The 23,708-nt window shown below is 48.0% G+C and overlaps 5 protein-coding genes across 5 annotated transcripts; 1 reads left to right on the forward strand and 4 right to left on the reverse strand.

Moving 5' to 3' along the window:
* Positions 1–997: 997 nt before the first annotated feature.
* On the reverse strand, positions 998–4,815 carry LOC108160955 (homeobox protein unplugged). Its single transcript, XM_017295248.2, has 3 exons — positions 3,789–4,815; positions 1,536–1,789; positions 998–1,466 (listed from the first exon to the last, which is right to left on the reverse strand). The coding sequence occupies exons 1-3, from the start codon at positions 4,633–4,635 to the stop codon at positions 1,089–1,091; spliced, it is 1,479 nt and encodes a 492-aa protein (XP_017150737.1). The 5' UTR covers positions 4,636–4,815; the 3' UTR covers positions 998–1,088.
* A 5,351-nt stretch (positions 4,816–10,166) lies between these two features.
* LOC108160043 (sister chromatid cohesion protein DCC1) lies at positions 10,167–11,709 on the forward strand. Its single transcript, XM_017293787.2, has 3 exons — positions 10,167–10,282; positions 10,340–11,479; positions 11,539–11,709. The coding sequence occupies exons 1-3, from the start codon at positions 10,245–10,247 to the stop codon at positions 11,636–11,638; spliced, it is 1,278 nt and encodes a 425-aa protein (XP_017149276.1). The 5' UTR covers positions 10,167–10,244; the 3' UTR covers positions 11,639–11,709.
* Positions 11,481–14,454, reverse strand: LOC117187688 (ATP-dependent RNA helicase DDX24-like). Its single transcript, XM_033390371.1, has 5 exons — positions 12,950–14,454; positions 12,774–12,893; positions 12,258–12,710; positions 12,017–12,200; positions 11,481–11,961 (listed from the first exon to the last, which is right to left on the reverse strand). The coding sequence occupies exons 1-5, from the start codon at positions 14,355–14,357 to the stop codon at positions 11,703–11,705; spliced, it is 2,424 nt and encodes an 807-aa protein (XP_033246262.1). The 5' UTR covers positions 14,358–14,454; the 3' UTR covers positions 11,481–11,702.
* Positions 14,455–14,601: 147 nt separating this feature from the next.
* On the reverse strand, positions 14,602–16,487 carry LOC108160044 (phosphate carrier protein, mitochondrial). The gene is made up of 4 exons (XM_017293788.2): positions 16,354–16,487; positions 15,740–15,961; positions 14,919–15,683; positions 14,602–14,861 (listed from the first exon to the last, which is right to left on the reverse strand). Exons 2-4 carry the CDS (start codon positions 15,942–15,944, stop codon positions 14,695–14,697), a joined length of 1,137 nt encoding a protein of 378 aa, XP_017149277.1. The 5' UTR covers positions 15,945–15,961; positions 16,354–16,487; the 3' UTR covers positions 14,602–14,694.
* Positions 16,488–16,863: 376 nt separating this feature from the next.
* Positions 16,864–22,362, reverse strand: LOC117185792 (VWFA and cache domain-containing protein CG16868-like). Its single transcript, XM_033390370.1, has 6 exons — positions 22,142–22,362; positions 21,724–22,080; positions 20,919–21,666; positions 20,183–20,857; positions 19,547–20,125; positions 16,864–19,477 (listed from the first exon to the last, which is right to left on the reverse strand). The coding sequence occupies exons 2-6, from the start codon at positions 22,012–22,014 to the stop codon at positions 17,403–17,405; spliced, it is 4,368 nt and encodes a 1,455-aa protein (XP_033246261.1). The 5' UTR covers positions 22,015–22,080; positions 22,142–22,362; the 3' UTR covers positions 16,864–17,402.
* Between the last annotated feature and the right edge of the window lie 1,346 nt (positions 22,363–23,708).

Consider the following 23,708-nt stretch of genomic DNA (forward strand, 5'->3'; position numbering starts at 1 on the left):
TGCTTCCCACTTTGTTCATTTGCCGCAATCTCAGTGCCAGCTTCCGATTCAGATTCAGTTTGAGTCGCGGCAAAAGAGCATCCACAGAGCAAGGGCAATCCCGCAGCCGGCAGCAAATTGCCTGCAAAGTGTTACAATAATAAAAACTCATGCTTGGAGGCGTGTCCCAACATAAAGCTGAAAACGAGACGACAACGATCCGCACAGGGGTGATGTGATGGCAAAGGCATAGGCATGGGCCCTGGGGTGGGTTTCCACCTCCTTTTGCCTCCTGCCTTTTGCCACAATTAGAGAGTGATGTGGGGAGAAAGGCAGAGGAGTGTGGGGCGAGCAGTGGGCTACAACAAACAAAAGTCAATTGTCGAGGCAAAAGGAGGCAGCAGCCAATAAGTTGCTAATGCAATTAGAAATTCACACCAGGGGAGGGAGAACAGAACTGAGGCTGATCCTGCTGCACAGCAGGGCTAATAAGTCATAGGGGAAGTAGGAACCAGGAACCAGGAACCAGGCATCAGAGGCTGAAGAGGCGTGACACGTGAGACACCTGGAGTGATTGTTTGCCATCGCTCCGCTCTGCTTCTGGCTCTCCCCTCCATCAGGAGCAGCCGCAGGAGCAGCATCATCAGCAGCACTCCCAGGCTCTCGTTTTGTGACAATTTGGTGCGTTAAATTACAAAAATTAGTCACAGATAAATCGAGTCAACTCGAACTTCAACTTCAACTTTGGTCACTCTCGCCTCTGCTGTTAGGTCGGTCCTCTGGGCCGTGTTAAATCGCACAAATTGGCAGTTTAATTGTACCAATTGACATCGAAACGAGTCCCCGAGCACTGCCTGACTCTGACAGGGCCTTCTCAGGCAACCATCCCCATCCTGCAGGATTTATGTCCGTTCATGTGGTTTGCTGCATATACACTCGTACTCGTACGCGCACTCGACTCATAATGAGATATCGTGGAGGCCAAAAGTAGGCAGGAACCGAATTCGATTTTTATATTGTTTTATTTACAAAAAAAAAACTTCATGACAACTGAACATCCTTTCTTTTCGTTCTTATGTGTATGTACATCCTAAGCAGAACCCACCCGATCAGTAGATACTGCGGCCCATGGATAGGGGGGTCGTCACTCCAATGCCCAATGCAAGCCCCATCCCCACACTTCCGGCCCCAACGGAGGCAGTGCTGGAGCTGGGGGCGGAGCCGCCCAGGCCGCCGCCATTGAACTTTTCGAAGCCGCTCATCGCTTCCGTCGATAGTTTCTTGCGCAGATCCGGTTTGGGTCCGCTGAGGCACATTTTCTCCAGCTGCTGGTGCTGGGAGCGGACTGCGAAGCGGTTCACGTGCACCGGTATGGGCACTACTATCTTGGTGCCGCTCGCACTCCCGTTCCTGCCCAGGCCGTGGGACGTGAGTCCGGCCTTCACCCGCTTCCATTTGGCGCGTCGATTTTGAAACCAGATTTTCACCTAACGAATGGAGGATGCGGTTCTCTATAAATGCGATATTTCTTGCCATAGATCCACTCTCTCACTCACCTGCACTTCGCTCAGTTTCAGACTTGTGGCTATTTGACTCCTCTCCGTGAGGCTGAGATACTTCTTGGCGTGGAACTCCCGCTCCAGCTCCAGCAGCTGCTCCGACGTGAAGGCGGTGCGGCGTCGACGGGACTTGGAGCTGCTGGAGCCACTGCCGTTGCCTTGCGAGTCCTTACCGCCCAGGCCGCCGGCTTCATGGTGCGAGTGGGCGCCCTCGTCGTCGCTGCAGTCTTCGCTATCCGAATTGGTATAGGCTGGAAGGTGATTCGAAGATGGAGGTTATTAGATGGAGAATAGCTTAAAGGAGCTTTGAGGAAGAAACTAGTCTAGGGTAAAATATCTATTTTATTTTATTTAACTACAAAGGCACTAACACTCTCTTGTTACTATTCTAATTCGTTTTGATCTTCCTCTACCATTTCCTTTCCCTTGGAATTTAGGAAATCGTAGCCCTGAAATCTCTTCTCTGTTTCCAAATAGCAATATGTGAGTTTCAGGGTGAAATCAAGCGATTATGTTTAATAAAGTGTCCTCCTGTTAGTCCACATCCTCTTCCAATTCAAGAATCGCTTCCTCTTAATGGCTCCCTAACAAGTTTGTGGACTTCTGGCGTAAATGGCCTGTGTCATAACTTGTGGCAAGCATATTTATTTATAACTGAATACATGTGTCTGAATGATGGCCAGCCCCAGCCCCAGTCCCAGCCTCAGCCCCCAGAAGGGAAGACATCAGGAATGCTCGGGCCGTAATCTGTTTGTCTTAAGCTGTCGTTTGTGGTGTCTCCCAAGTTGAGCGTGAAAGTTAAATGTCTCCTTGGAGGAGGATGAAGATGCGAATGAGGGTGACAGCCCAATCCCCATCAACATCCCCATCCCCAACCCCATCTGGCTGTTAATTTTGAGTACACGGCTAAGCGGTTTTTTAACACTTACACGCTTCGCATGCCCTCGCTGTCACTGATTTATCGGACTCGAATTGAAGGGGGGTCCCTGCTCGTCCACCACCACCCAGCCACTGCACAAAGCAAACACCCTCCGTCAACCACCCACTCAAATACAGTTATGAATATATTAGTGGAAAATTTGTTGCGCTTTTCAGCCGCTTTGTTGGAAAATTGATTAGGGCAAGGAGAACGCACGTGAATCCTTCCCAACTTTGGGGCCATTACGATTTGGATGAGAAGGTCTATTCTCTACGCTAACGCTGACTGAGAGCTGAGTATGTTCCTTCCATTCGAGTGGCATGGCCAAGTCGTCATGTTTGTCAAAACGTCAGCACACCATCCACGACTGAGTCTGTGACTGTGCCTATTGTTACGGCTGTTCTGTCTTCTATTGCTGGGAGGGCTGCCCGAATATCACAGAGCAAGAGTTGTGAAAACTTTTCACAGCTTTGATTGACACCGAACATTGGGTCTTAATGCGCTTTATGCTAATTCTGATTATGACTTGGCAGCCTCAATTTTAATTACCATCACAAAACCACATTAGACAGCAGTCTACGGACTGGCCAGCGACTGGGACTGTGACTGGGACAAGGCTCTGCCAGTGAGGGTGGATATGCAGGGAATGGGAGATTTCATATGATCCAAAACTTGAAATTGGAGTGAGTGCTGCAGCACTTACGAGTACAAGCATTTGTGGCATTTAAGTTGCGATAGAGAGGTGTGATTGCTCTCACCCTCTCACTTGAATTACTCTTGTTTTTGTCCAGACTTGGCTTGCCTGAAAATTTATCTTTCAGTAAAAGATAGAAGAATGATTCGGAATTACTATTAAGCAGAGCTATGTCTGGATGGATTGTTGCACCTTCCTACATATCAGAATTTTCATCATTCCCATTAGAGCTATTTCAGTGCTGAATATCTTTCGGACGGACTTATTCCAGTCAAAACTTTAACAAAAACGAACCGATTTCCTCTGGGGCTGACTCTTTCAAACACGTAAGAATTTTGCAGATTAACAATTTAAAAAGTTGGCACTTGATATGAACGCTTTTCCATGGTTCTGTACAATTTCAGCTATACATATGTAATTATTAATACATATACCTAAAGCCTGCCGCCCAAGAGGCGACTGTGAAATATTTCCTTTCTTCAAACATGACTCGGTGAAAAAACACAGACAGATTGTAAGCCGTTGACACTTCTACCCAAATTATTTAACACTGCAATTCTAAGCAAGACCTTTAGCAAAGTGCCTGAAGAGTTTCTCAAACACTCAACTGCTTTTCCACTAGCTATCTGGTACCCACCTCCATTGCGACTCTTGTCCAGCTCTCTGTTGCAGTTCCTTGGCATCGGTGATAAAGTAAGGCTGATGTCGCTGCTGGAGTCGCCGCTGCACTCGTAGTCCTCATCCACGCCCACATCCAGTGTGGGTTCCACAGGGCTGTGGCTGACGGACTTTGCTGGCGAGAATGGATTGGCCTGCAGAAGCATCGGCTCCTGCAGGTGCATCAGGCTGTGGCTTGGGTGATCCTCCTGCAGGCGACCCGCGACGGCCATGTGCTGCAGGCGAGCGTTAACACTGAGATTGTGGACGTAATCCTGGTTCATGAGCTCCGCCAGGCGGCGATAGCTGAGATCCGTCGGAGTAGCAGCGGAGGCGGCGGCGGCGGCAGCGGCAGACGCATTGAAGGGAAGGAATCGTGTATCCAGCGGGTGGGGCAGCGGCGACTTGTCCAAGGCATGTGGAGGTGGTGGATGAGGATGCGATGGCTCCTTGCCGGCAAAGGGGTTGCCAACGGGCGATCCCAGGTAGCAGCCGCCGCCGGCAATTAAATGCGTTAATCTCTCGTGGTTCTGGGCAAAGTAGCCATGAAGCCAGGGATTGTAGAGCGGGAACTGGGTGAGGCCCAGGGCCGAGCTGGCGACCATGGCCCGGGCACTTAGCTCCTGCTCTTGCTCCTGCTCGTGATCCTCCGGCGGGGACGGCGGTGAGGCGGATACGGATGCCGAGGCGGATACAGTGGCAGGTGTTTGGGTGGCAATCAGACTTTCGATGGAGAAGGGCTTGGGCACCAGCCTGGTGGTCGTCTTCGTCTCCAGGCTTCCCACAGCGCCGTGCTCCCCGTTCTGCAGCAGGGCAGGCCGTTCCATCTTCCCCCGGCAAAGACGCACAGGCACGGGCACAGAAGCTATACACTATACACGCGCGGACTCACAAAACTCTAAGAATGCACCCAAGAAAAGTTTCAACTCCAAGGCGAGGCCTGTCAGCGTCAGCGCAGTGAACCGTTCAGAGATCGGCGGGCAACTGTCGAGTCGCAGCCAGACATCACGTACTGCACCCAAGGGTCGAGAGAAAGCACCACCAAGTGCCACACACAAATACTCGTGCACACACTCACACACGGCCAAAGCGGATACATGGCTCCGCCCTCTTTCCAATATGGCGCATGACAAGTTGTCTGCCGCGCTGCTGCCATTGGCCGTTGGCTAATTGCCGTGTGGCAGGGCACAGCGAACCAGTTTGTCTGTTGCAGCTCCCCCTCAAACCTCTGCTTGATTCCCCCTGGCTGCCCACCCCTTTTCCCTAATTGCGTTCTGCTCGAATCGCTCTGTAATCAGACATCGCCGGACTATGTCTACGGCAGAACGCCCTGCCATTAATGCGCCGTCGTCGTTAGTCCTCCTGCTGAGGAGCAGAGGAGAGGTTGAACTGGAGTGGAGGGAAATGGCGGATACCGGCTGGGGGATTGGGGAGTGGAGAATGGGTTGCGTGGCGGCTCTCACGAGGCATATTAGTAACCAATTTAAATTCAAACATCAGTTTCAAAGGGGGTGTGACAGTCAGGCATCATTAGCAGACACTCAAGAAGGCACTAGTGCTCATCATTTATCTACATAGTATCTTTATTTACTGATGAAGTATTCCATTTGTGGGTTCCGCTTATAACTGCAGCTAATTGAAGCGGAGCAGGTTTTGCTGGGGTTAAAGTTCGCATATGCTTGAATGAGACTAGACTCTGTCTCCATTATGTATTTATATTAAATCATTAATCATTATTGGTTAAGTACAGCATAGATATTCGTATGTTTTCTATAATTAGTTGGTTCTACGTATTTCAATATACTTCAGATCCCCGAAACCTCCATAGACCCAAGATAGATTTCGACCTCCATATCCCCTGCCAGCACTTCCGCATCCGCAGTGCCCATAGACCACGCCTAGAGGGGCCTCCATCATTGATATGCCAAGCGTTTTTCACACTCCTCAAAAGGCAGCCAAAGGCAGGTGGCAATAGTTATAATAATTTGCATGTTTATGGCTTAATTGATCGTAATTGACCAAATTTTTGGCCATAACAAACGAGCCTCCCATTGATTGGAGCGCACTCACGTGCGGGTGTTTGAAATATTTTACGAGCGCTGAACATTGGCAAACACTCTGACAAATTCGATGGTTGCATAAATTACAATATAATTATGCGGCTCGTTGGTAATTTTTTGGTTTTTCTGATTATGATGAAAGTTGTTTATTTTCTTTTTGACGATTATAAGGGATGGGTTGGGGAGAGATGGGGATACAGCATTTTTGTTGGCAGCGGAAAACGGGCAAATTAACGAAATGCAACGAAGCGTTGAATGCGCTCAAATAAATCAGAGCGCTGTTGACACCCGGGGATGTTGCCCAGCCCCATCCCCATCCCCAGCCGCAGCCCCAGCCTCATTCCTCGTTCTCATCATTCCCATTTGCAGTTCTCAGCGTTCCTCAGAGGCAGACACGGACACAGATACAAGATACATCTGTATCTGCATCTGCATCTGCACTCTCTTCGTATTGAGCGAGCGCGTTTTTTAGATTTCTTTGGATTGCCCTGCAGACGGAGAACAATTCGAAATTATTTACTGACAAATTGTTGCAAATATTTGGCATAGCCGATGATGCACCAGAAATGCGCACAGAAAACGAAATGAAAATAATTAAAGCTTTAGCGAGACGTATAATGAGATACAAATGTATCTATCCATCCAACGCCTGTGCCCCAACGGCTCTAAATTGTATCGTTCGGCCAATAAAAATTAAATTTTCATGCCACTCGATGAGATGTGAAGGCGAACATGTGTTACCGTGACCGCAACACACGAAAGCCGTCCAATGTTTACCCAACAATTGCCACGCCCCCACTCAATTTGCGGCAGGACCGTCCCCACTGACCGGGCCTAGACCATAATTGTGACATTTTACCCTTTCTACCTGCACCGAGCACGTACTCCAGTGCCCGGTTCATAGTAGGCCTACGACTGTAATTAAGAATTTCTGGCTTATGCCAAATGTTTATTCAATTTAATTGGGGATATCGGAAGCAAATTACACTGTCAATGCTCGTTTGTGGGCAAGCAGGGTTTACTCAGTAATTAGTGGGTAGCATTTCCATCGGCCTCTCATCAGACATTCTATGGATCGAAATATTATTAACCATGGGACGCTGACAATTGATAAGGGGCGTTTCATTCATAACCAATTTATCTATGGATGGAATACCTAACTTTGTATCATGCTGTTTCTATCATTTATTGAAACGAATTTAATCCTGATCATTTGATTAGAGTTCGAGGGTCCATATGATATATGTATGTATGTAGGATCCATATGAAAATAATAAGTAAAGGCAAAAAATCAGGTCCATTTAAATTTAGATGAGCTATATTAAATAATTTTATGGAAATAACATTATTTGAAATTGTTCCCTTTTTACTCCGAACACACAATCAAAATTCAAAATAATTTCAACGTTTTTATACCCGATACTCAAAATGAGTATTGGGGTATATTAGATTTGTGGTAAAAGTGGATGTGTGTAACGTCCAGAAGGAATCGTTTCCGACCCCATAAAGTATATATATTCTTGATCAGCATCAATAGCCGAGTCGATTGAGCCCTGTCTGTCTGTCCGTCTGTCCGTCCGTCCGTCCGTCCGTCCGTCCGTCCGTCCCCTTCAGCGCCTAGTGCTCAAAGACTATAAGAGCTAGAGCAACGATGTTTTGTATCCAGACTTCTGTGATATGTCACTGCTACAAAAATATTTCAAAACTTCGCCCCGCCCACTTCCGCCCCCACAAAGAACGAAAATCTGTGGCATCCACATTTTTAAAGATACGATAAAACCAAAAACGCAGAATCGTAGAGGATGACTATATGTTTTAGAATGTAAGATCGTATAATTATTATAGCCAGAATCAAGAAAACAATTTCATTCTTTCTCGCTCTGTCTCTCTCTAATACACAGGTTTCATGGTCGGTTTTGTCAATTGCAAAATATGAGTTCAAGGATCTCAGAACCTATAAGAGCCAGAGCAACCAAATTTGGTATCCACACTCCTGTGATATCGGACCTTGACCGTTTCGTGTCCAAATTTCGCCACACCCCCTTCCGCCCCCGCAAAGGACGAAAATCTGGGGATATTCACAAATCTCAGAGACTATTAAGGCTAGAGTAACCAAATTTGGTATCCGCACTTCTGTTAGATCTCACTATAAAACGTATATCTCAGAATTTCGCCCCACCCCCTTCCGCCCCCACAAAAGACGAAAATCTGTTGCATCCACAATATTGCACATTCGAGAAAACTAAAAACGCAGAATCATAGATAATGACCATATCTATCAGATTGCTTAATCTGGATCAGATCGGATCATTTTTGTAGCCAAAAGCAAGAAATCAATTTTCAGTGGCTACGCAGCGCCCGACGTCACGCTCAGACTGATTTTCTGTCTCTCTCGCACGCACTCTTTGTCGTGTGGTTCAATATTAGCGGCGTCTGCCGCAGGAGAGCCATACTGACTTAGTATCGGGTATAACTGTAGAGTTGCGGTGTCCGCAGCAACTCACAACGTTCCACCTCGTTTATTCTAGCGTAATACAGAGGTGTCACACTTAAGCTGACCGCTATTAAAGTATTGAGCTGGATGCTATTCATCCTTTTTATACCCGATACTCAAAATGAGTATTGGGGTATATTAGATTTGTGGTAAAAGTGGATGTGTGTAACGTCCAGAAGGAATAGTTTCCGACCCCATAAAGTATATATATTCTTGATCAGCATCAATAGCCGAGTCGATTGAGCCCTGTCTGTCTGTCCGTCCGTCCGTCTGTCCGTCCCTATTAGCGCCTAGTGCTCAAACACTATAAGAGCTAGAGCAACGATGTTTGGATCCAGACTTCTGTGATATGTCACTGCTACAAAAATATTTCAAAACTACGCCCCGCCCACTTCCGCCCCCACAAAGGACGAAAATCTGTGGCACCCACAATTTTAAAGATATGAGAAAACCAAAAACGCAGAATCGTAGAGAATGACCATATCTTTTAGACTGCAGAATCTTAATTGGATCGTATTATTATTATAGCCAGCATCAAGAAAACAATTTCATTTTTTCTCGCCCTGTCTCTCTCTAATACACACGTAGCATAGGCGGCTTTGCTTAGAGTAAAACATTAGCGCCTAGATCTCAGAGACTACAAAAGCTAGAGCAACCAAATTTGGTATCCACACTCTTAAGATATCGGACCTCGCCACACCTCCTTCCGCCCCCGCAAAGGACGAAAATCTGGGGATATTCACAAATCTCAGAGACTATTAACGCTAGAGTAACCAAATTTGGTATCCGCACTTCTGTTAGATCTCACTATAAAACGTATATCTCAGAATTTCGCCCCACCCCCTTCCGCCCCCACAAAGGACGAAAATCTGTTGCATCCACAATATTGCACATTCGAGAAAACTAAAAACGCAGAATCATAGATAACGACCATATCTATCAGATAGCTGAATCTAGTTTAGATCAGATAATTTTTATAGCCAAAAGGAACAAATCAATTTGCAGTGGCTACGCAGCGCCCGACGTCACGTTCAGACTGATTTTCTGTCTCTCTCGCACGCACTCTTTGTCGTGTCGTTTAATATTAGCGGCGTCTGCCGGAGGAGAGCCATACTGACTTAGTATCGGGTATAACTGTAGAGTTGCGGTGTCCGCAGCAACTCACAACGTTCCCCCTCGTCCTTTTTTTTTAAACTGCTGCTGATGAATGAGAGCGGCTCTCTCTCTCTCTGTCTCTGTCTCTCTCATGACGAACTAAAGCTTCTTGCGAGTGTCGACAGTCAAAGATAATTACTATGACACTATTTTGGCTGCGTTGAACTAACAAAGCTGGAAGCTATGACGGTGCAGTGCAAATGTGTAGTTAGCGTGTAGTTGCCATGTAAGGAAATTAATTAAGTGGAATTATTTAATGACCAATTTAGCTTAAACCTTATTTCATAAGCAATCAAATAAAAAGGAGTACTTAAAATTAGCCAGTCATATAGGAAAATGATTAATCAATTGGATAAAATTATGTGGGCATGGCTTAATGGTTTATATAGCTAGTAATATTCGACGGAAGATCAAAACTGAACAATATGGTTACCAAACTTCGACGGAGAACGATTAACCTACCATAAGCCAAGGGGGAATTTCAATTTTCCACCGAAAATAATAAAAATTTAATAACTTTAACACGGTTCAGGTTCAGTTTTTTTTTAAGTTCAGAGGAAAGATCACGGATCTACAAGAAGAATTTACAATCGTTAATATTTTCCGCCTTTTACCTCAAGTGTTAAATAGAGGGGGCTTAAGTGGGATAAGTTCATACGAGATGCTATATTGTTGTTGAGGATCGCGGCAAAATTATGAGCATGGCTAATATGGCTATCTAGTTAATATGGAGGCCATGGAAGTAGATGAAAACGCTCCCCAGCTGTAAGTGTCCAATAAAAATTCATGGGATTCATTAGGTAGATCCTCTTCCATTGATAGATACGTCCGCACGCCGGAGGATGTAAAGGCAATTGTGAAACATGCCAAGTTGGACGAGAGGCAGCTCACCCAAGTTACTCAGGCACTGTATTACCCCTCGGCAAATATTATCGCCGACAATCTGCGTCTGCTAGAGCTCGATTCCCACATGCTGCATCACATCCGCGAGGGTCAGACGCTCCACTTTAAGGGTGGCCTGAATGAAAAGATCGTGCTCTGCACTGACGAGCGGACGTACGATGTTAAGGGCGCTGAGATCTCCAACAGCTTGTTGCTCGTGCCGGATTTAAAGTTTGGCGCTGCCACCAGCACATCCCCACTTAAGAGCCCGCGCACAGGCAATGCAAACGCTTCTCTGGAGCGAAGTCTCAACGACAGCACAGAAGATGACCTGGAAGTGCCTCGTACTCTGGAGCAGCGCTCGGTCCTGGCCGTGTTCCATGAATACTTTGAGTGCCGCGAGATCAAGCCCCGCTTCCGCAAACTGGGCGAGTTGCTTCAACTAACTCGGTATTCGGGGCCGGAGAACGAGTATTGCATTGAGCGGAAGGTCCTCTTCAGCTTTCAACAATTGCTGGAAACGGTCCAGTGCAGTAGGGCACAATTTGAGGAGGGTCTACGGAACTTTCGCGCCTTGGAATTCGATGGTCATATACGCGTATTGGAATACGAGTACGAGTATCGAATAATCAGTCTGATGCTCGGTTTGATCAGCGAAAACTCCTGGGCCCTGGACGAAGTGGAAAGGGGGGAAACAATCAGCGCTTTGAAGGGCATTGCACCAGAGCCTGTAGTGACTGGGCTCTTTGACATCTATACCATTCCCAGCGAGCGCTGTCCAGGCCAGTTCTCCTACCAGGAATCCCTGGTCGCTCGGATTGTCGCTCAGAACATTCTGCAGCCGGGGCTGCGTTTCCGCAATGAGGAATTTATGCGTTCCTGGCAGGAGGCCATGCCCGAGGGCATGTCCTGTGAGATGCAATATCTACGTGGTCTGGGAATCTGCGATTCGGAGGGGGCACAGCCTTGCATACGCTCGCTGGCCGAAGAGCGACTTCCCACAAATCTCAACGATCGCATGAGGGATCTGTTCAAGACGAAACGCAAATGGACCCTGGAGGAGATGGAACCGTATATTGAGTAAGCATGAGTGGGTTTATCGTTATTTTCACTTGGTCTAATAACTACGTTTATTCTAGGTGTTTCACAACTCCAACTCTGTCTGTTTCCACTTTGCTGGCCAAGAACGCGCGGTCTCTGACAGAGGCTGGCGTTAGGTATTACGTTTCGAAGCACTGATCAACTTATCCGGAACTTTATTCGTATAATCCTTTGTGAATCTTTTAAGTAAAATAATGTTGATTTAGGCATTTTTTTTCCGTTTGTTTCGTTGCTTTTTGGCCAGCTTCTGGTCCTCAATGGCCGCCTTCATAGTATCCACGGCACTTGTGGTATGACTCGTGGTTACATCAGAGTTCTCGCTGTTAGGATACTTGAAGCTGAAGCCCCTGGGGAAAAGGGGCTGAGCCAGGAGAGAATGGAGCTGTGCCCGCACTGTTTCCACGTGGACGCGATTGCGTCGTCGTTCTATCACAAAGGGGTCCTCATCTTGGTCGCTGCCACTACACCAAATTGTTATATTAGAGCAGATTCGAATGTGGTTTCATGTAGACTTACGACTCATCGTTGTACCCATCAATGATCATGTCCATTTCCTCGGCGTGCTTCTTCATCCAGCCACGCTCGCTCTGAACCCGCTTGAGTTTCAGCTCCTCCTTGTCCAGGTCACGAGCTAGGTTTACACGCTCTCTCACACCGGCCAAAAAACGCTCCGAGATGGGGAATAGTGGCAGATCCTCGGCTGCAAGAATAAATTGTGTGTTAATAAGTCGTTTCGCGATATCTAAGTATCACTCACTTCTCTCTAGTGTTTTGTAGAGCTTCACGTAGCTCCTGACCTCGCCAGGTTCCATAAACATGACGGTTATTCCATGCTTATTGGCTCGAGCAGTACGGCCCGAGCGATGAACATAGTTCTCACTGGTGCGTGGCACCTGATAGTGAATCACATGCTCCACATTCGGAATGTCCAGGCCACGGGCAGCTACATCTGTGGCGATTAGCAGACCTGTGGGACAGTCGCGGAAGCGTTCAAGGTTCTTCAGGCGCTGCTTCTGAATCATGTTGGCATGGAGTGGAAGAGGACTGCAATCTAGCAGGCCAAAGAGCGTGGCCAGACGCCTGACACAGTCTATGGAGTTGCAGAAGACGATGGTGCGGCCGGGATGGCGCTGGATGAAGTAATAGAGATAGAAGTCCTTCTGATCGATGGGACACAGCAGACGGCTTTCGGTCAACGTTTGAGCGGTTTCTGTCAGAGATCATTTAAGGTTTATTGTGGATGCCATTTGGGGTTCCAATGAGATCTACTCACGTTGAGTGCTGGTTATATCTACAATTTTGGGCTGAGATATGCCCAGCTCCTCAATGAGGCTTTCGATTTTCTGATCCACCGTTTGCTTCACAAACTTGGGACGCTTTCCCACATTGCGCTCTACGAGAAGAAAATTACATATATTTTGACATTGATGAAAGGTTTCTCTATCTTACTCTGCATGTGATCTGGCAGATCATGGACCAAAGTCAGTGTGGCGGAGAAAACAAAGTTTTGGCGTTGTTGCTTCTTTTGCTCGTCTGCGTTGAGCACCTTGAGAAGGCTCCTAAGCTCTTCGAAATGACCCTTCTCTACCATACGATCCGTTTCGTCGATAACCAGGAAGCTCAAATTATCCAGTTTGTTGAGGTGCTGATTGCCCTGGGCAAACAGTTCCCAGAGGCGGCCGGGTGTGGCCACAACGATCTCCGGACACTGCCGGAGCACACGTTCCTGCTTGGCTACGGACAGGCCCCCGAAGATAGCAGCTACTTTGATTCCAGTGTATTTAGCTGCAGACACCAGGTGATTCTTTACTTGGACGGCCAGCTCCCGAGTGGGTGTCAGCACCAGACCGTACAGGGGAGTTTGCTTGCGCTGTTCACGCTCTTCGGCATCGCTGTCCTCATCGCTGGCACCAGACACGTGGTCCAGCTCGTCAGGCGGCGGCGTCAGTTCATGCTCATCGTCGGCTGGCGGAGCTATTGGCGCGCCCTTCACTTTGGGGGCCTTGCGAATGCCAGAACTAGCATTTCTCTGCTTCAGCTCCATAATTCCAGCCAGCATAGGAATGCCAAAGGCCAGGGTCTTTCCACTGCCGGTTTCCGCAGCTCCCAGGATATCCTTTTTGCCGTGGATGGCAGCTGGCAGAGTCATGGACTGAATTTGCGTGGGTGCCTTAAAGCCCTGTTCAGCCAGTGCTCGTAGAATGTTAGAGGGCACTCCCAAGCCATTCCAAGCGGACAGTTCATCCTCGTATTCCGTCGAAGCGGGCACAAGCTGAGGTACTTCTTCATCACTCGAGGGCTCCACTGCCTCCTCATTTTCATCGTCCGATTGTGGAGGTCTCAACAGTACATATTGACCTGAAGGATTGTCCTCGTTGTCGTCCGACTCCGAACCATCTTCTTCTTCAATATTTTCCTTTTTCAGCTTTCGCGATTCCTTTCGCTTTTGTCGTTTCTCCTTCAGTTTTTCTAGTTTCTGTGCATGACGTTCGGCTTGACGCGCCTTTCTGGTGGACTTGGCCGTAAACACCACTTCGTCCTCGCTTTCCGATTCACTGGAGCTCTCACTGGGCCCCTCCTCCTCCACAGTCTTGGATACCTTCTTCTTTTTACTCTTCACTGTCTCTTTTTTATCATTCCTTTTAGAAGCTCTCTTCTTTGAAGACTTTACCAGCTCTGCATCGTAATCCTCCAGAACTTCCAGTCCAATCAGGCCCTCGTAGCCGCCAAACTCATCGGAAATCACGTGGCCCTTTATTTTAACCTTTTGCCAGTTCTCTGCCTTATCATTTTTGCTCTCCTTGTTACCTTTCTTTCCTTTCTTTGTTAGCTTTGCGGTTTTAGCCGTTGCTACCATTTTTATGAATTAAAATAAATATTATTCAAATCAAAATTTAGCCGCTGACCGCGTGTTTATATGTTGACAGGGCTATTATGCAGCATACAGCTGTTTATATGTTGATTCGACAGGGCTGTTATGCAGCATGGAACAGCTGTTCAGTGTTGTGCAATATATACAGAGTTGCCTATGGCGATGGCAGAAAATTGCCGTTAAATTAAACGGAATGTACACACAATTTTCTTGTATTTACAAAAATAAATATTTTAAAGTTTGGTTTTTATTCAATCGTGGTTTTACTATTCAAATGTCGACCAATTCGTTTAACAAGAGGCTTAACCGATTTCTAAACGGCTTACTGTTCGCCAGTCACGCCCAACTTCTTCTTCAGGGATTCGGGCATTTCTGGTGGAGGTGGACGTGGCATGCGGAGAGTAACCTTCACGGCATCGTAGATGAACCACTGTGCAGCAGTCAGAGTGCCGATCATCACAATCCTAGGCACCAATCCGCCCCAGAGACCTGTAGAAAAGTAGAGTTTAAGGCAAGGGCTTACACAAAACCAGAATCACTACTCACCAGCCCAGCCCAGCTGTTTGGCCACATCCAGGGCGGAGGCGCCCTTAGCCTGGTTCAGTTTGGAGACCACTGTATCGGCGGGATGCGAGACAATGGCGCAGAAGACACCGGCAATGTAGCCAGCGGCGAAGGTGACTATCAGTTGCTCGCCCTTGGTGCAGTCGGCACGTGGCTTGGGAACCACATACTTGTACAGCAGCTCGAGGGTGCGCTCGAAGCAGGCGAACTTCATCATGGTGTATGGAATCTGTCGCATCCAGAGTGGGACCAGACCCTTGTAGAAGGCGCCAATGCCCTCCTGGGCAGTCATCTTGGGCAGAGCCTCGCGCAGCGTCTTGGCGAATCCGGGAGTGGTCTGAATCTTGACCTTGGCCGCCTCCATGGGCGCCAGGGCAATATCAGCGAAGAACTCGGCGGAGGCCGAGGAGGCCAAGTACAGGCCGGTTCTATACAGGAAGGCGTTCTCCTCGCCAATGGCATCGCCGTAAATGACTTTGAAGACCTCGTAAAGACCGAACTTGCACAGGCCCTGCATGGAGTAGCCGATGAAGGTGGGTGCCCAGCCCTTGCCCAGACCCCTCACACCCTCCTCGGCCAAACTGACCCGGAAACCGTTGAACACACTCTTGTACTTGGCCGGATCCACCTGCAGGCGGCACTTGACCAAATCCAGCGGCACTACCATGGTGTGTGTGGAGCCGCAAGAGATGATACCTCCCAAGCCGCACAGCAGGAAGTATTTGTTCGATCCAAACTCGCAGGAATCTAAACCAGAGCCAGAGATTAGAATGGTTTCTCTGGATCATCATCCATCCACTTACCACCCAGAGGAGCTGCGGCGGCGGCGGCAAAGTTGTGGTTGGGGCTATGTTTGCGGGGCGAGACATCGTCAAGGGCCGAGGCTGACGGGGATGCCACTTTAGAGAGCGCAAGGTCGGAGGCAGGAGTGGCAGCCTGGCAGTTGACGCTGGTGAACGGCGACCTGAACGATGAGCTCTGCGCGGACTCGAAGATTGATTTGAACATGTTGCCAAGAGAAGGTGCTAAAAAGAGATGGGAACACGGAGGGAGGAATTAGGATGCTTTAAGGTTAAGGTCATGATGTAACCGAACGGATTCCATATACATAGAACAGAAAGCATACAATGTGATCTTTATTCCATAATCACTTATGAACTGAACGGAAGATATAGTTCCATTTTCGAAAAATCCCAATATTTTAACCGTTTCGTTTTGACAATATTCATTTCGGACTCATGGTTTCAATTCATTTTTTACATAACTATTGTTTTCTTTCTCTTGCAAACACTTCATCACAGCATTAAGAATTGCGTAATAGTTTGTTCCCAGTGAGAATCGGTAGCGTAGCACTTTGCTTACAGTTCGAAAAACTTTGGAAAACCAGAGGCACTTGGGGAATCGAAAAAACACTCACTTCAAAGTGCTGGGGATCGGAAGTGAAGTGCAGAAAGGCCTGAAGTGTAGATGAAATAAAGTTGTGTTGCTGGGCTGAAATTAGAGGACCCAAAACAACGTTCGTCGCGCGCCAGACCAGAAAATCAAATGCAGCAGTTGCAATAAAAAATCTAGAGCTTGCAGCCTCCCGCCCAGGGTTGTCAAATGCGATCACAACGAATCGGTTCAAGACAGTTATGAAACGGTTACAGAGAGGTTTATTAACTGACATGAAAATGTTGTGGTCAAGAAGAAAGAAGGCATTAAAGTAGGGTATCTCCCAAGCATGGTTAGCCTTCAGGTCACCTGACAACCCCTGAGTAGACATTGTTATTTATAAAACGACAGAACAGATTTTGGCCAGCGTCTGTCTTTGCTTATAGACTGTATATGTGTAAAAATACATTCATTAACGCTCGCGGCCAGCTGATGGATGATTCGCATCCAACGATTCGCTCTGGATCAAGGTTAAGATCTTTTGTTTTATGCAAAATTTAAACATTTTATTTGAAACGTACAATGCTAGATAATATTGTATGTATTGTATAAGTATTTAGTACTAAAATCGGTAGTTAGTAACTTTATGGACATAGGATTTATTACAAAAAAACGGTATACGTGTACGGCAGCATCGTGTCGTACGATTGCTTTGCGGGCAGTAAGTACAATTCTGCGATTGATTGGTGCTTATCGAATAAATGCTAAAAATATTGGAAGTAGCTGCATAATATAGTAATACTTTTTGCAATAAATTACATATGTTAAAATACTATAAATCGAATACATTAAAATGGCAGAAACAACGTCATCACTAAATTGTTGGTGTTAAACTCGCACTTTTCAGAGGTTGTAACAGATATACATGCACATTCGTGGACATTCGTGGTGTGGATTACACTGTAGTCGACATGGTATCCGGGGCCCAACTTCCGGGGGTGGGCGGCAGTTGAACTGCCCGTGGGGGTCACTTAATTTAGTTGGCAAACAAGCGGACATCTTACTCGCTAAAACTTAACAGTTCTATGTGGACTACGACTCGGCGGTCTCCATGTGCCGATGCACCGTTACGGGGGCCAGTATGTAGTGGGGTCGCGTCTCGTCAGCTTCGACGGCGCACAGGGGCAGCGTTGTCTGGCCATAGACGCCGCCGCCCGGTGGTCCCCGACAGGGCGAGGGCGTGGCCTGCATCTGCTGATGCTTGTATCGCTCCGTCTTCGAGGTGGGCTGATTGCTCAAGTAGGGATGAGTGTTCGGCTGTGTCGAAGACTGCTGGCGATTGGTTGGACTGGATATAGAGGTGGATATGGACATGGTGTCCGACTTGCTGTGCCGCTTATCGTTCAGGAGCAGCGGCTCGGCCAAGGTGAAACACTGCTGGTCGGAGCTGTCCTCGTGCGGAGTCATGGTGCTGTAGCCATGATCGGACTCCCCGTTGGGCGGCCGTCGGTAGCTGCTGCCGCTGGAGACGTGATAGGGCGAAATGTCCGCCGCATGCATTAGCTGCCGCTGGGCGGCCGTGTGATCGTAGCCCCCTCCGAGCGGAGGCTCGTCGTGGGCCTTGCAGTCGTCAAAGTTGAATCTGGACAGCGGCAATCCGTAGTTCTCCTCCTGAACGGAGTCCACGTAGAACTGTTCCTGGGCCTGGGAGTCCAGGTTGTGCCTGTAGCAGTAAATGGCAAACGCAATGACTATGGCAAGGACGACTACGGCACCCCCGAGGGGTCCAAAGGCGGAGTAGGCATGCTGCTCTCTCTGGGGATTATGGGCAGCTAACAGCTCCAGCTCGTCGAGCTCGCCATAGGGCGTCAATGAAGCCAGCACACCGTTGAAGCAGCTGGCCTGGGAGGCACAGAAGGAGTTACTGAAGCTATTTCCCTCCACATCCTGCTGGCACCACTCGCAGCCCATCACGCCCAGGCACTCCCTCTGGCTGGAGTACGATTCGCAGCCTCCCGCTACCACACAACTTGGCAGTCCGCTCAGCAACTGGGTGGTCGGGGGCAGGGCTATAAAGTGCTCGCTGGGAGGCGAGCAGTATGGGAAGTGTTGCGTGTAGTTGGCGTAGTACTCGAAGGACGAGGATGTGTTTCCGTCCCCCACCATGGGGCACTCGCAGGGGCATTCGCAGTCTGTCTGATCCATTCGCTTGCAGTTGAGGCACTCCCGGTCGATGGTGCTGCACGGACAGAAGGCTCCTCCGTCGCAGCTGGAGTTCAGCACGGCGGCAAAGAGATTGCTGCCCCGGATCAGGGCAATGGCGTACTTGGTCCGCTCGCCATGCACCACGTTGCCCAGGATGCTGGCCAACGAGGTGTTGAAGGCGTAGTAGCGCTGCAGAGTACGGTTCTGGTAGCTGGCACAACCCAGTTTCCGCACCAGCTGGCCGTGGTTGAGCATGTCGTTGGCCAAGTACGATTCCTTGTGTGTGAGATGCTCATGCGGTCGCCTCTGATTCCTCGTGGGCGTGGCCGGCTGCAGCATGCTGGGATGGGCCAGCAGGTAGCCCTCGTGTTCGAATATCAGGCATTTCATGTGCGGCAATAAGCACAGCGGCGTGCTCTCCAGGATCAGGCGATAGTAGAAGGCATAGGGTACATCTAGGGCGACCACACCCACCGGCCTGTCCTGCTGGGCCGAGTGGAGGGCATGCGCCTTGCCCTCGAAGATGGTGTGCGCCAGGGTGACGATGTATCCGGCTCCTCCCGCATCCAGATACGGGGCTGTGCTTACAATTTTCCCCGGCTGGGCCATGGCCTGACGGAACCATGGCCTCCGAGTGGGATCGTAGCTGCTGCTGAGCAGGCAACCCGGATACAGCTGGAGCACTCCACTTACACTGGCCATGTATCGTCGAATAATGTGATCGCGCAGCGATCCCCGTGTATCCTGATGCCGACGACGCAGCTGCTGCAGGGCCTGGTAGAGCATACTCACCTCATGCCGGATGCTGGGTCGCAGACCGGGATTGGCCAGCACGTCGGTCGGCTCCTTTAGATACGCCATAATGTTTTCCACATGTCGGAGCTGTGTGCTCGGGCGATTGTTGTGCAGGAATCCGAATGGCGACTCAAAGGCAGCTGCGCTAAGAAACAGCGTGGGTGCATCTGCAAGAGATTCAAGTATGTAATCCATGTGGGGACGACTCTTTTATGTGATGTGCCCGATGTACTCACCCATTGTGGCCATTTGTCTGAAGTAGCGACAGATCTTAGGCACTGCAGTCCCGCCCTGGGCGAGGTCCAGCCGATGATATAGCAAGTCCATGCTCTCTCCGTAGTAGCCGGGCTCGTAGTTGGACACGGTATCCTTCAGGTTGTATCGTTGCGCGGAATCATTCCGCATGACATCGCTGCCACTACTCACCAAGCACACCACGTAGATGCCCAGCACGGATTGCCAGTGGTAGGTGCGTTGCAGCCGTTGCTTGCCGAGATAAACTTCCGTTGTGGCATTACCACTCTCCTCGTGCAGGAGGCGCTCCCGAATCTGGCCGGAGAAGTCCGTGGCATTCTCTAGGTAAGCAATATTCACGGGATACGAGGCCTCTCTCTGGATGAGCGGGCGGGGAAAGGCCGGGTGGGCCAGAGTGTTGCCAGAGGAGCGATCGAGGAGGAAGGCATAGCCACTGCCCTGCCTGGCACTGGGAGCAGCACTGGGGTAGTTGAGCAGATCCTCTAGCAGATCCGCCAGGTACAAGTTGACTCCTACAACACCATATGGAGGCACTGCATGCGTTATAGAGACCAGAACATCTGCGAAGGGGAGGAATATTATAGAGGATTGTGGAAAAGAGTGAACTGAGCTCTCACCTCCGCTCTCTGCATCCACAATGGGAGGATGGACCTCCAACGTATCCGTCAAATATCGTTCCACGAAAAGCTGGCCAAAGATCCGGGAACTGGTTTGCGGAAGCAACGTCTCCGCATGCATTTTGCTGAGCACAAAGAAGCGCCCAGCCAACTGTGATGGCTGCTGTCCAATGGGCCACCATTTTGTCACATTAATTTCGTATTTTGTATAGTTCTGGGTAGCCACATCGCTTAGGAATTGCTTTTCGTACATAATCCGCTTTTCATCCAGGACCACGGCGCAGGTATTGATGATCACTGGGGCTTTGAGGTGTCCCTGGCCTTCAGCAACCACTCGAAGAACAGCCATGGCATCCGATAAGTTTGTCAGGAGGCCACGCGTCACATACACAAACTCTACTGGTTGCTCCGCTGTGTTAAGCATTCCCGATTTCTGGAGGCGTCGGAGCAGGTGAAAGGCATACTCGAATCCCAATGTATGGTTGGTGAGAGCGTGGGCCCGGCTCAAGCTGTTAACATAGCTAAGTATCTCCTCCTTGTGGGCACGGGTGGCACCATAAACTCCGTGCACAGCTTCCGACGGGAAGGCATCCAGAGCCATAATGTTCGCCTCGCTGGCAACCGTCACCAGCGAGACTTTATCCGTGTCCTCTAGCAGCTGCAGCATCTCGTGAACTGCAAGAAACTCAAACTGTGATCTCTGAAGCTGAGGAAGAGGTCTAAATGTAATATTTACCAAAGTTTTTAGTGAGATCAAACAACTCGGCGTTCAGAGCCGATCCCACATCGATGAGGAGCAGCACAAACTTTTGCTTAATGGCCGAAACATAGAGCTGTCGGAAGTGGAGGCTAGCTGGGGCTCCATCGGAATTGGACAGGAAGTATATGTGCTTGAAGTGGTTGCCGCTGGTATTTGAGGCTTCTGCATCGCTCAGGCTGAGCCTCCGCTTGAGTTGGAAGAGCTGATCGGATATGTAACCATTGACAGCCAATGATCGGGCATTGTTTTCATTCAGGAATGCGCCGCGCGCATCATCCGACTTGAGATAGTTGAGGATTTGTATCTGCTGCTTGTTATAATGGAGAGACTGGGACGTGGCAGAGGAGGCAGTGTCCAGATCATTCTCATAATCAGGCTGACAATTCTCGATTTGGGTGTTTAAATAGAGCTGATTCTGGGTCTCTTGATCTGGTTTCTTGGCATGAAAGTCTTCCATTTCCGAATCCATGTCAAACTCACTCTCCAGTTCCTCATCCTCGTCATCGTAGCTGTACTGCAGAACTTTGCTGAGATTATAGCGAAACAGATCGCGCAGCTCCAGAACTAAGTGGGTGGCTTTCAGGAGCTTCTTGCTGAGACGCTTGCTAAACAGCTTTAAATCCCGCTGCAGTTGGGGATTGGCCTGCGCGCTGTCGTTGGTGAACGACTGACGAGCTGGCGCCGCTCCGTTTGCACTGGTAAAGTGTATAGCGTCAAAGATTTCCTAGGAATGGCCGGGATTAGACGGAAGTTCATCGGGAAAATCGGCTGGGACACTTACTTGTATTTTGGCCACTCGCATCTCCACATTGCGTATGCTGCGTAGCTTGCTCTCCATGTTGTGTCGCAGCTGCATCACGTTTTGCTGATTATAGTTGGTAAAGAAAACGCTCGCCGACGTCTGCTGGAGGGGCATAAAGCCAGCTGCTCCTTCGACCCCCAAGTCTGTAGGCACTTTGTTGGCATTGCTTGTTTTGTTGGATATGATTAGAGGAACGTGTTGACTGATAGTTGGAGACGCCAGCGCTGCCAGGACAAGCAACGCGATGCGCAAGCTGCTGCTGTGCCACATGTTGTATCAATCTTTTGGACAATACTGGCACACTGGCCACTGGCACATAAACGGGTTACCGCATCACTGAAAACAAAAACCAATTCAAGTTCACTTAAGGATTGGCCAGTAAAGAAGACAATATTACCTGAATCCCTTTTGTCTTCCACGCTGTCTTGTTTATCGAATTTCTGTTAAGATATGTGTATGCTTCGTCAGCGTGCGGCTTGGCAAATGAGTGCTCATTGGTTGAATGAATTGGGGCAGCTTTCTTTTAACATTTAATCACACTTTTCATTCTGTTTTAACTTAGAAAATTAGTAGTATAGTTTAGTTTTTTTAATTTTTTCATGGAAAAACATCGATGTTTTTGTAAATTGTAAATACTACGGCCAGAGTGACCTGACACTCAGAAATATACCAAAATATACCGTCTCATTTTAAAAATATACCGTAAATATACTGACGAATTCAAGTTCTATTTGACGTATTCCTCGTTTTTGATATTCCGACGAATATTACTAGCTATATAGAACATTCAGCCATGCCCACATAATTTTAGCCCGTTGATGAATAAATTTTCTACACAATTGGTTAGTTTTTAGTCCTTGCTTTTATTGTATTTTGACTAAAACAAGGTTTAAACAAAATAGTTCAACAAAAAAAAAAGTCGCAGTGTTGCTGGTATTTGAAGACGTGATGCGTGTATAGCCCTTTGTACACCCTATTTCGCTAATTTTATATGAAGATCAAACGTAATTTATTAAGACCTTTTCTCAAATTGATATGTTTTTGACTTATTCATGTGTTTTATTAGTATCTTGTATATATTTATCTCGATCCTGATACCTACTGAGCCCTGGAAGACAAACATTTTTTCAATTCTATAACATCCATTTCCCCCAGGGTATGTGTGCATGGAATTAGCAACATGTTTGTGTATGGAATGAGACTCATTGTTGCAAAAGCGAAACTGCGGCGAATCGGGTATTGCCTATATTTCAAGCTATAGATGCCCACTTAGCTTTATCCCATAGATAAATGCATTTTCTACAAGATTGCTTCTCTTAATTACCTTTATGTATTTTATTTTGACTAAAATACGGTTTTCAAGTAAATGTTGCCGCAACAGTGTGTATGGAATGTGCAACATTGTGTATGGAACGAGACTCATTGTTGCTAAAGCGAAACTGCGGCGAACTGCGGCGAACTGCGGCGAACTGCGGCGAACTCAAATTCGATTCAAAAAACGACCAATTCTTTGTTCCGTTGAATAATACTATCTATATGGAACATTTAGCCATGCCCACTCAATTTTGTACGATTGATGAATCAATTCTATACATGATTGGTCTATTCGAAATACTTGCATTTATTGGATTTTTATATAACATTGAAAATGAAATTAATAAATGACAAAAATACCATTTAGCACTTAAAAACACCACATGGGAGCGCGGCGAAAACCAGTTTCTACAGTATGACCCTCATATACGGTCTCATTTGAAAAATATACCGAGTGGTGCGCGCCAAATTGAACTTTTTTTAATGTGAGCGACAAGGATTTAAATGTTGTCAACCGGGCCTTTATCTATGCCCACATAATTTTAGCCCATTGATGAATAAATTTTCTACACAATTGGTTAGTTTTTAGTAAGGTTTAAACAAAATAGTTCAACAAAAAAAACAGTCGCAATGTTGCTAGTATTTGAAGA

The sequence above is a fragment of the Drosophila miranda genome, chromosome 3 (assembly GCF_003369915.1).
Source record: "Drosophila miranda strain MSH22 chromosome 3, D.miranda_PacBio2.1, whole genome shotgun sequence".
Classification (NCBI taxonomy): domain Eukaryota; kingdom Metazoa; phylum Arthropoda; class Insecta; order Diptera; family Drosophilidae; genus Drosophila; species Drosophila miranda.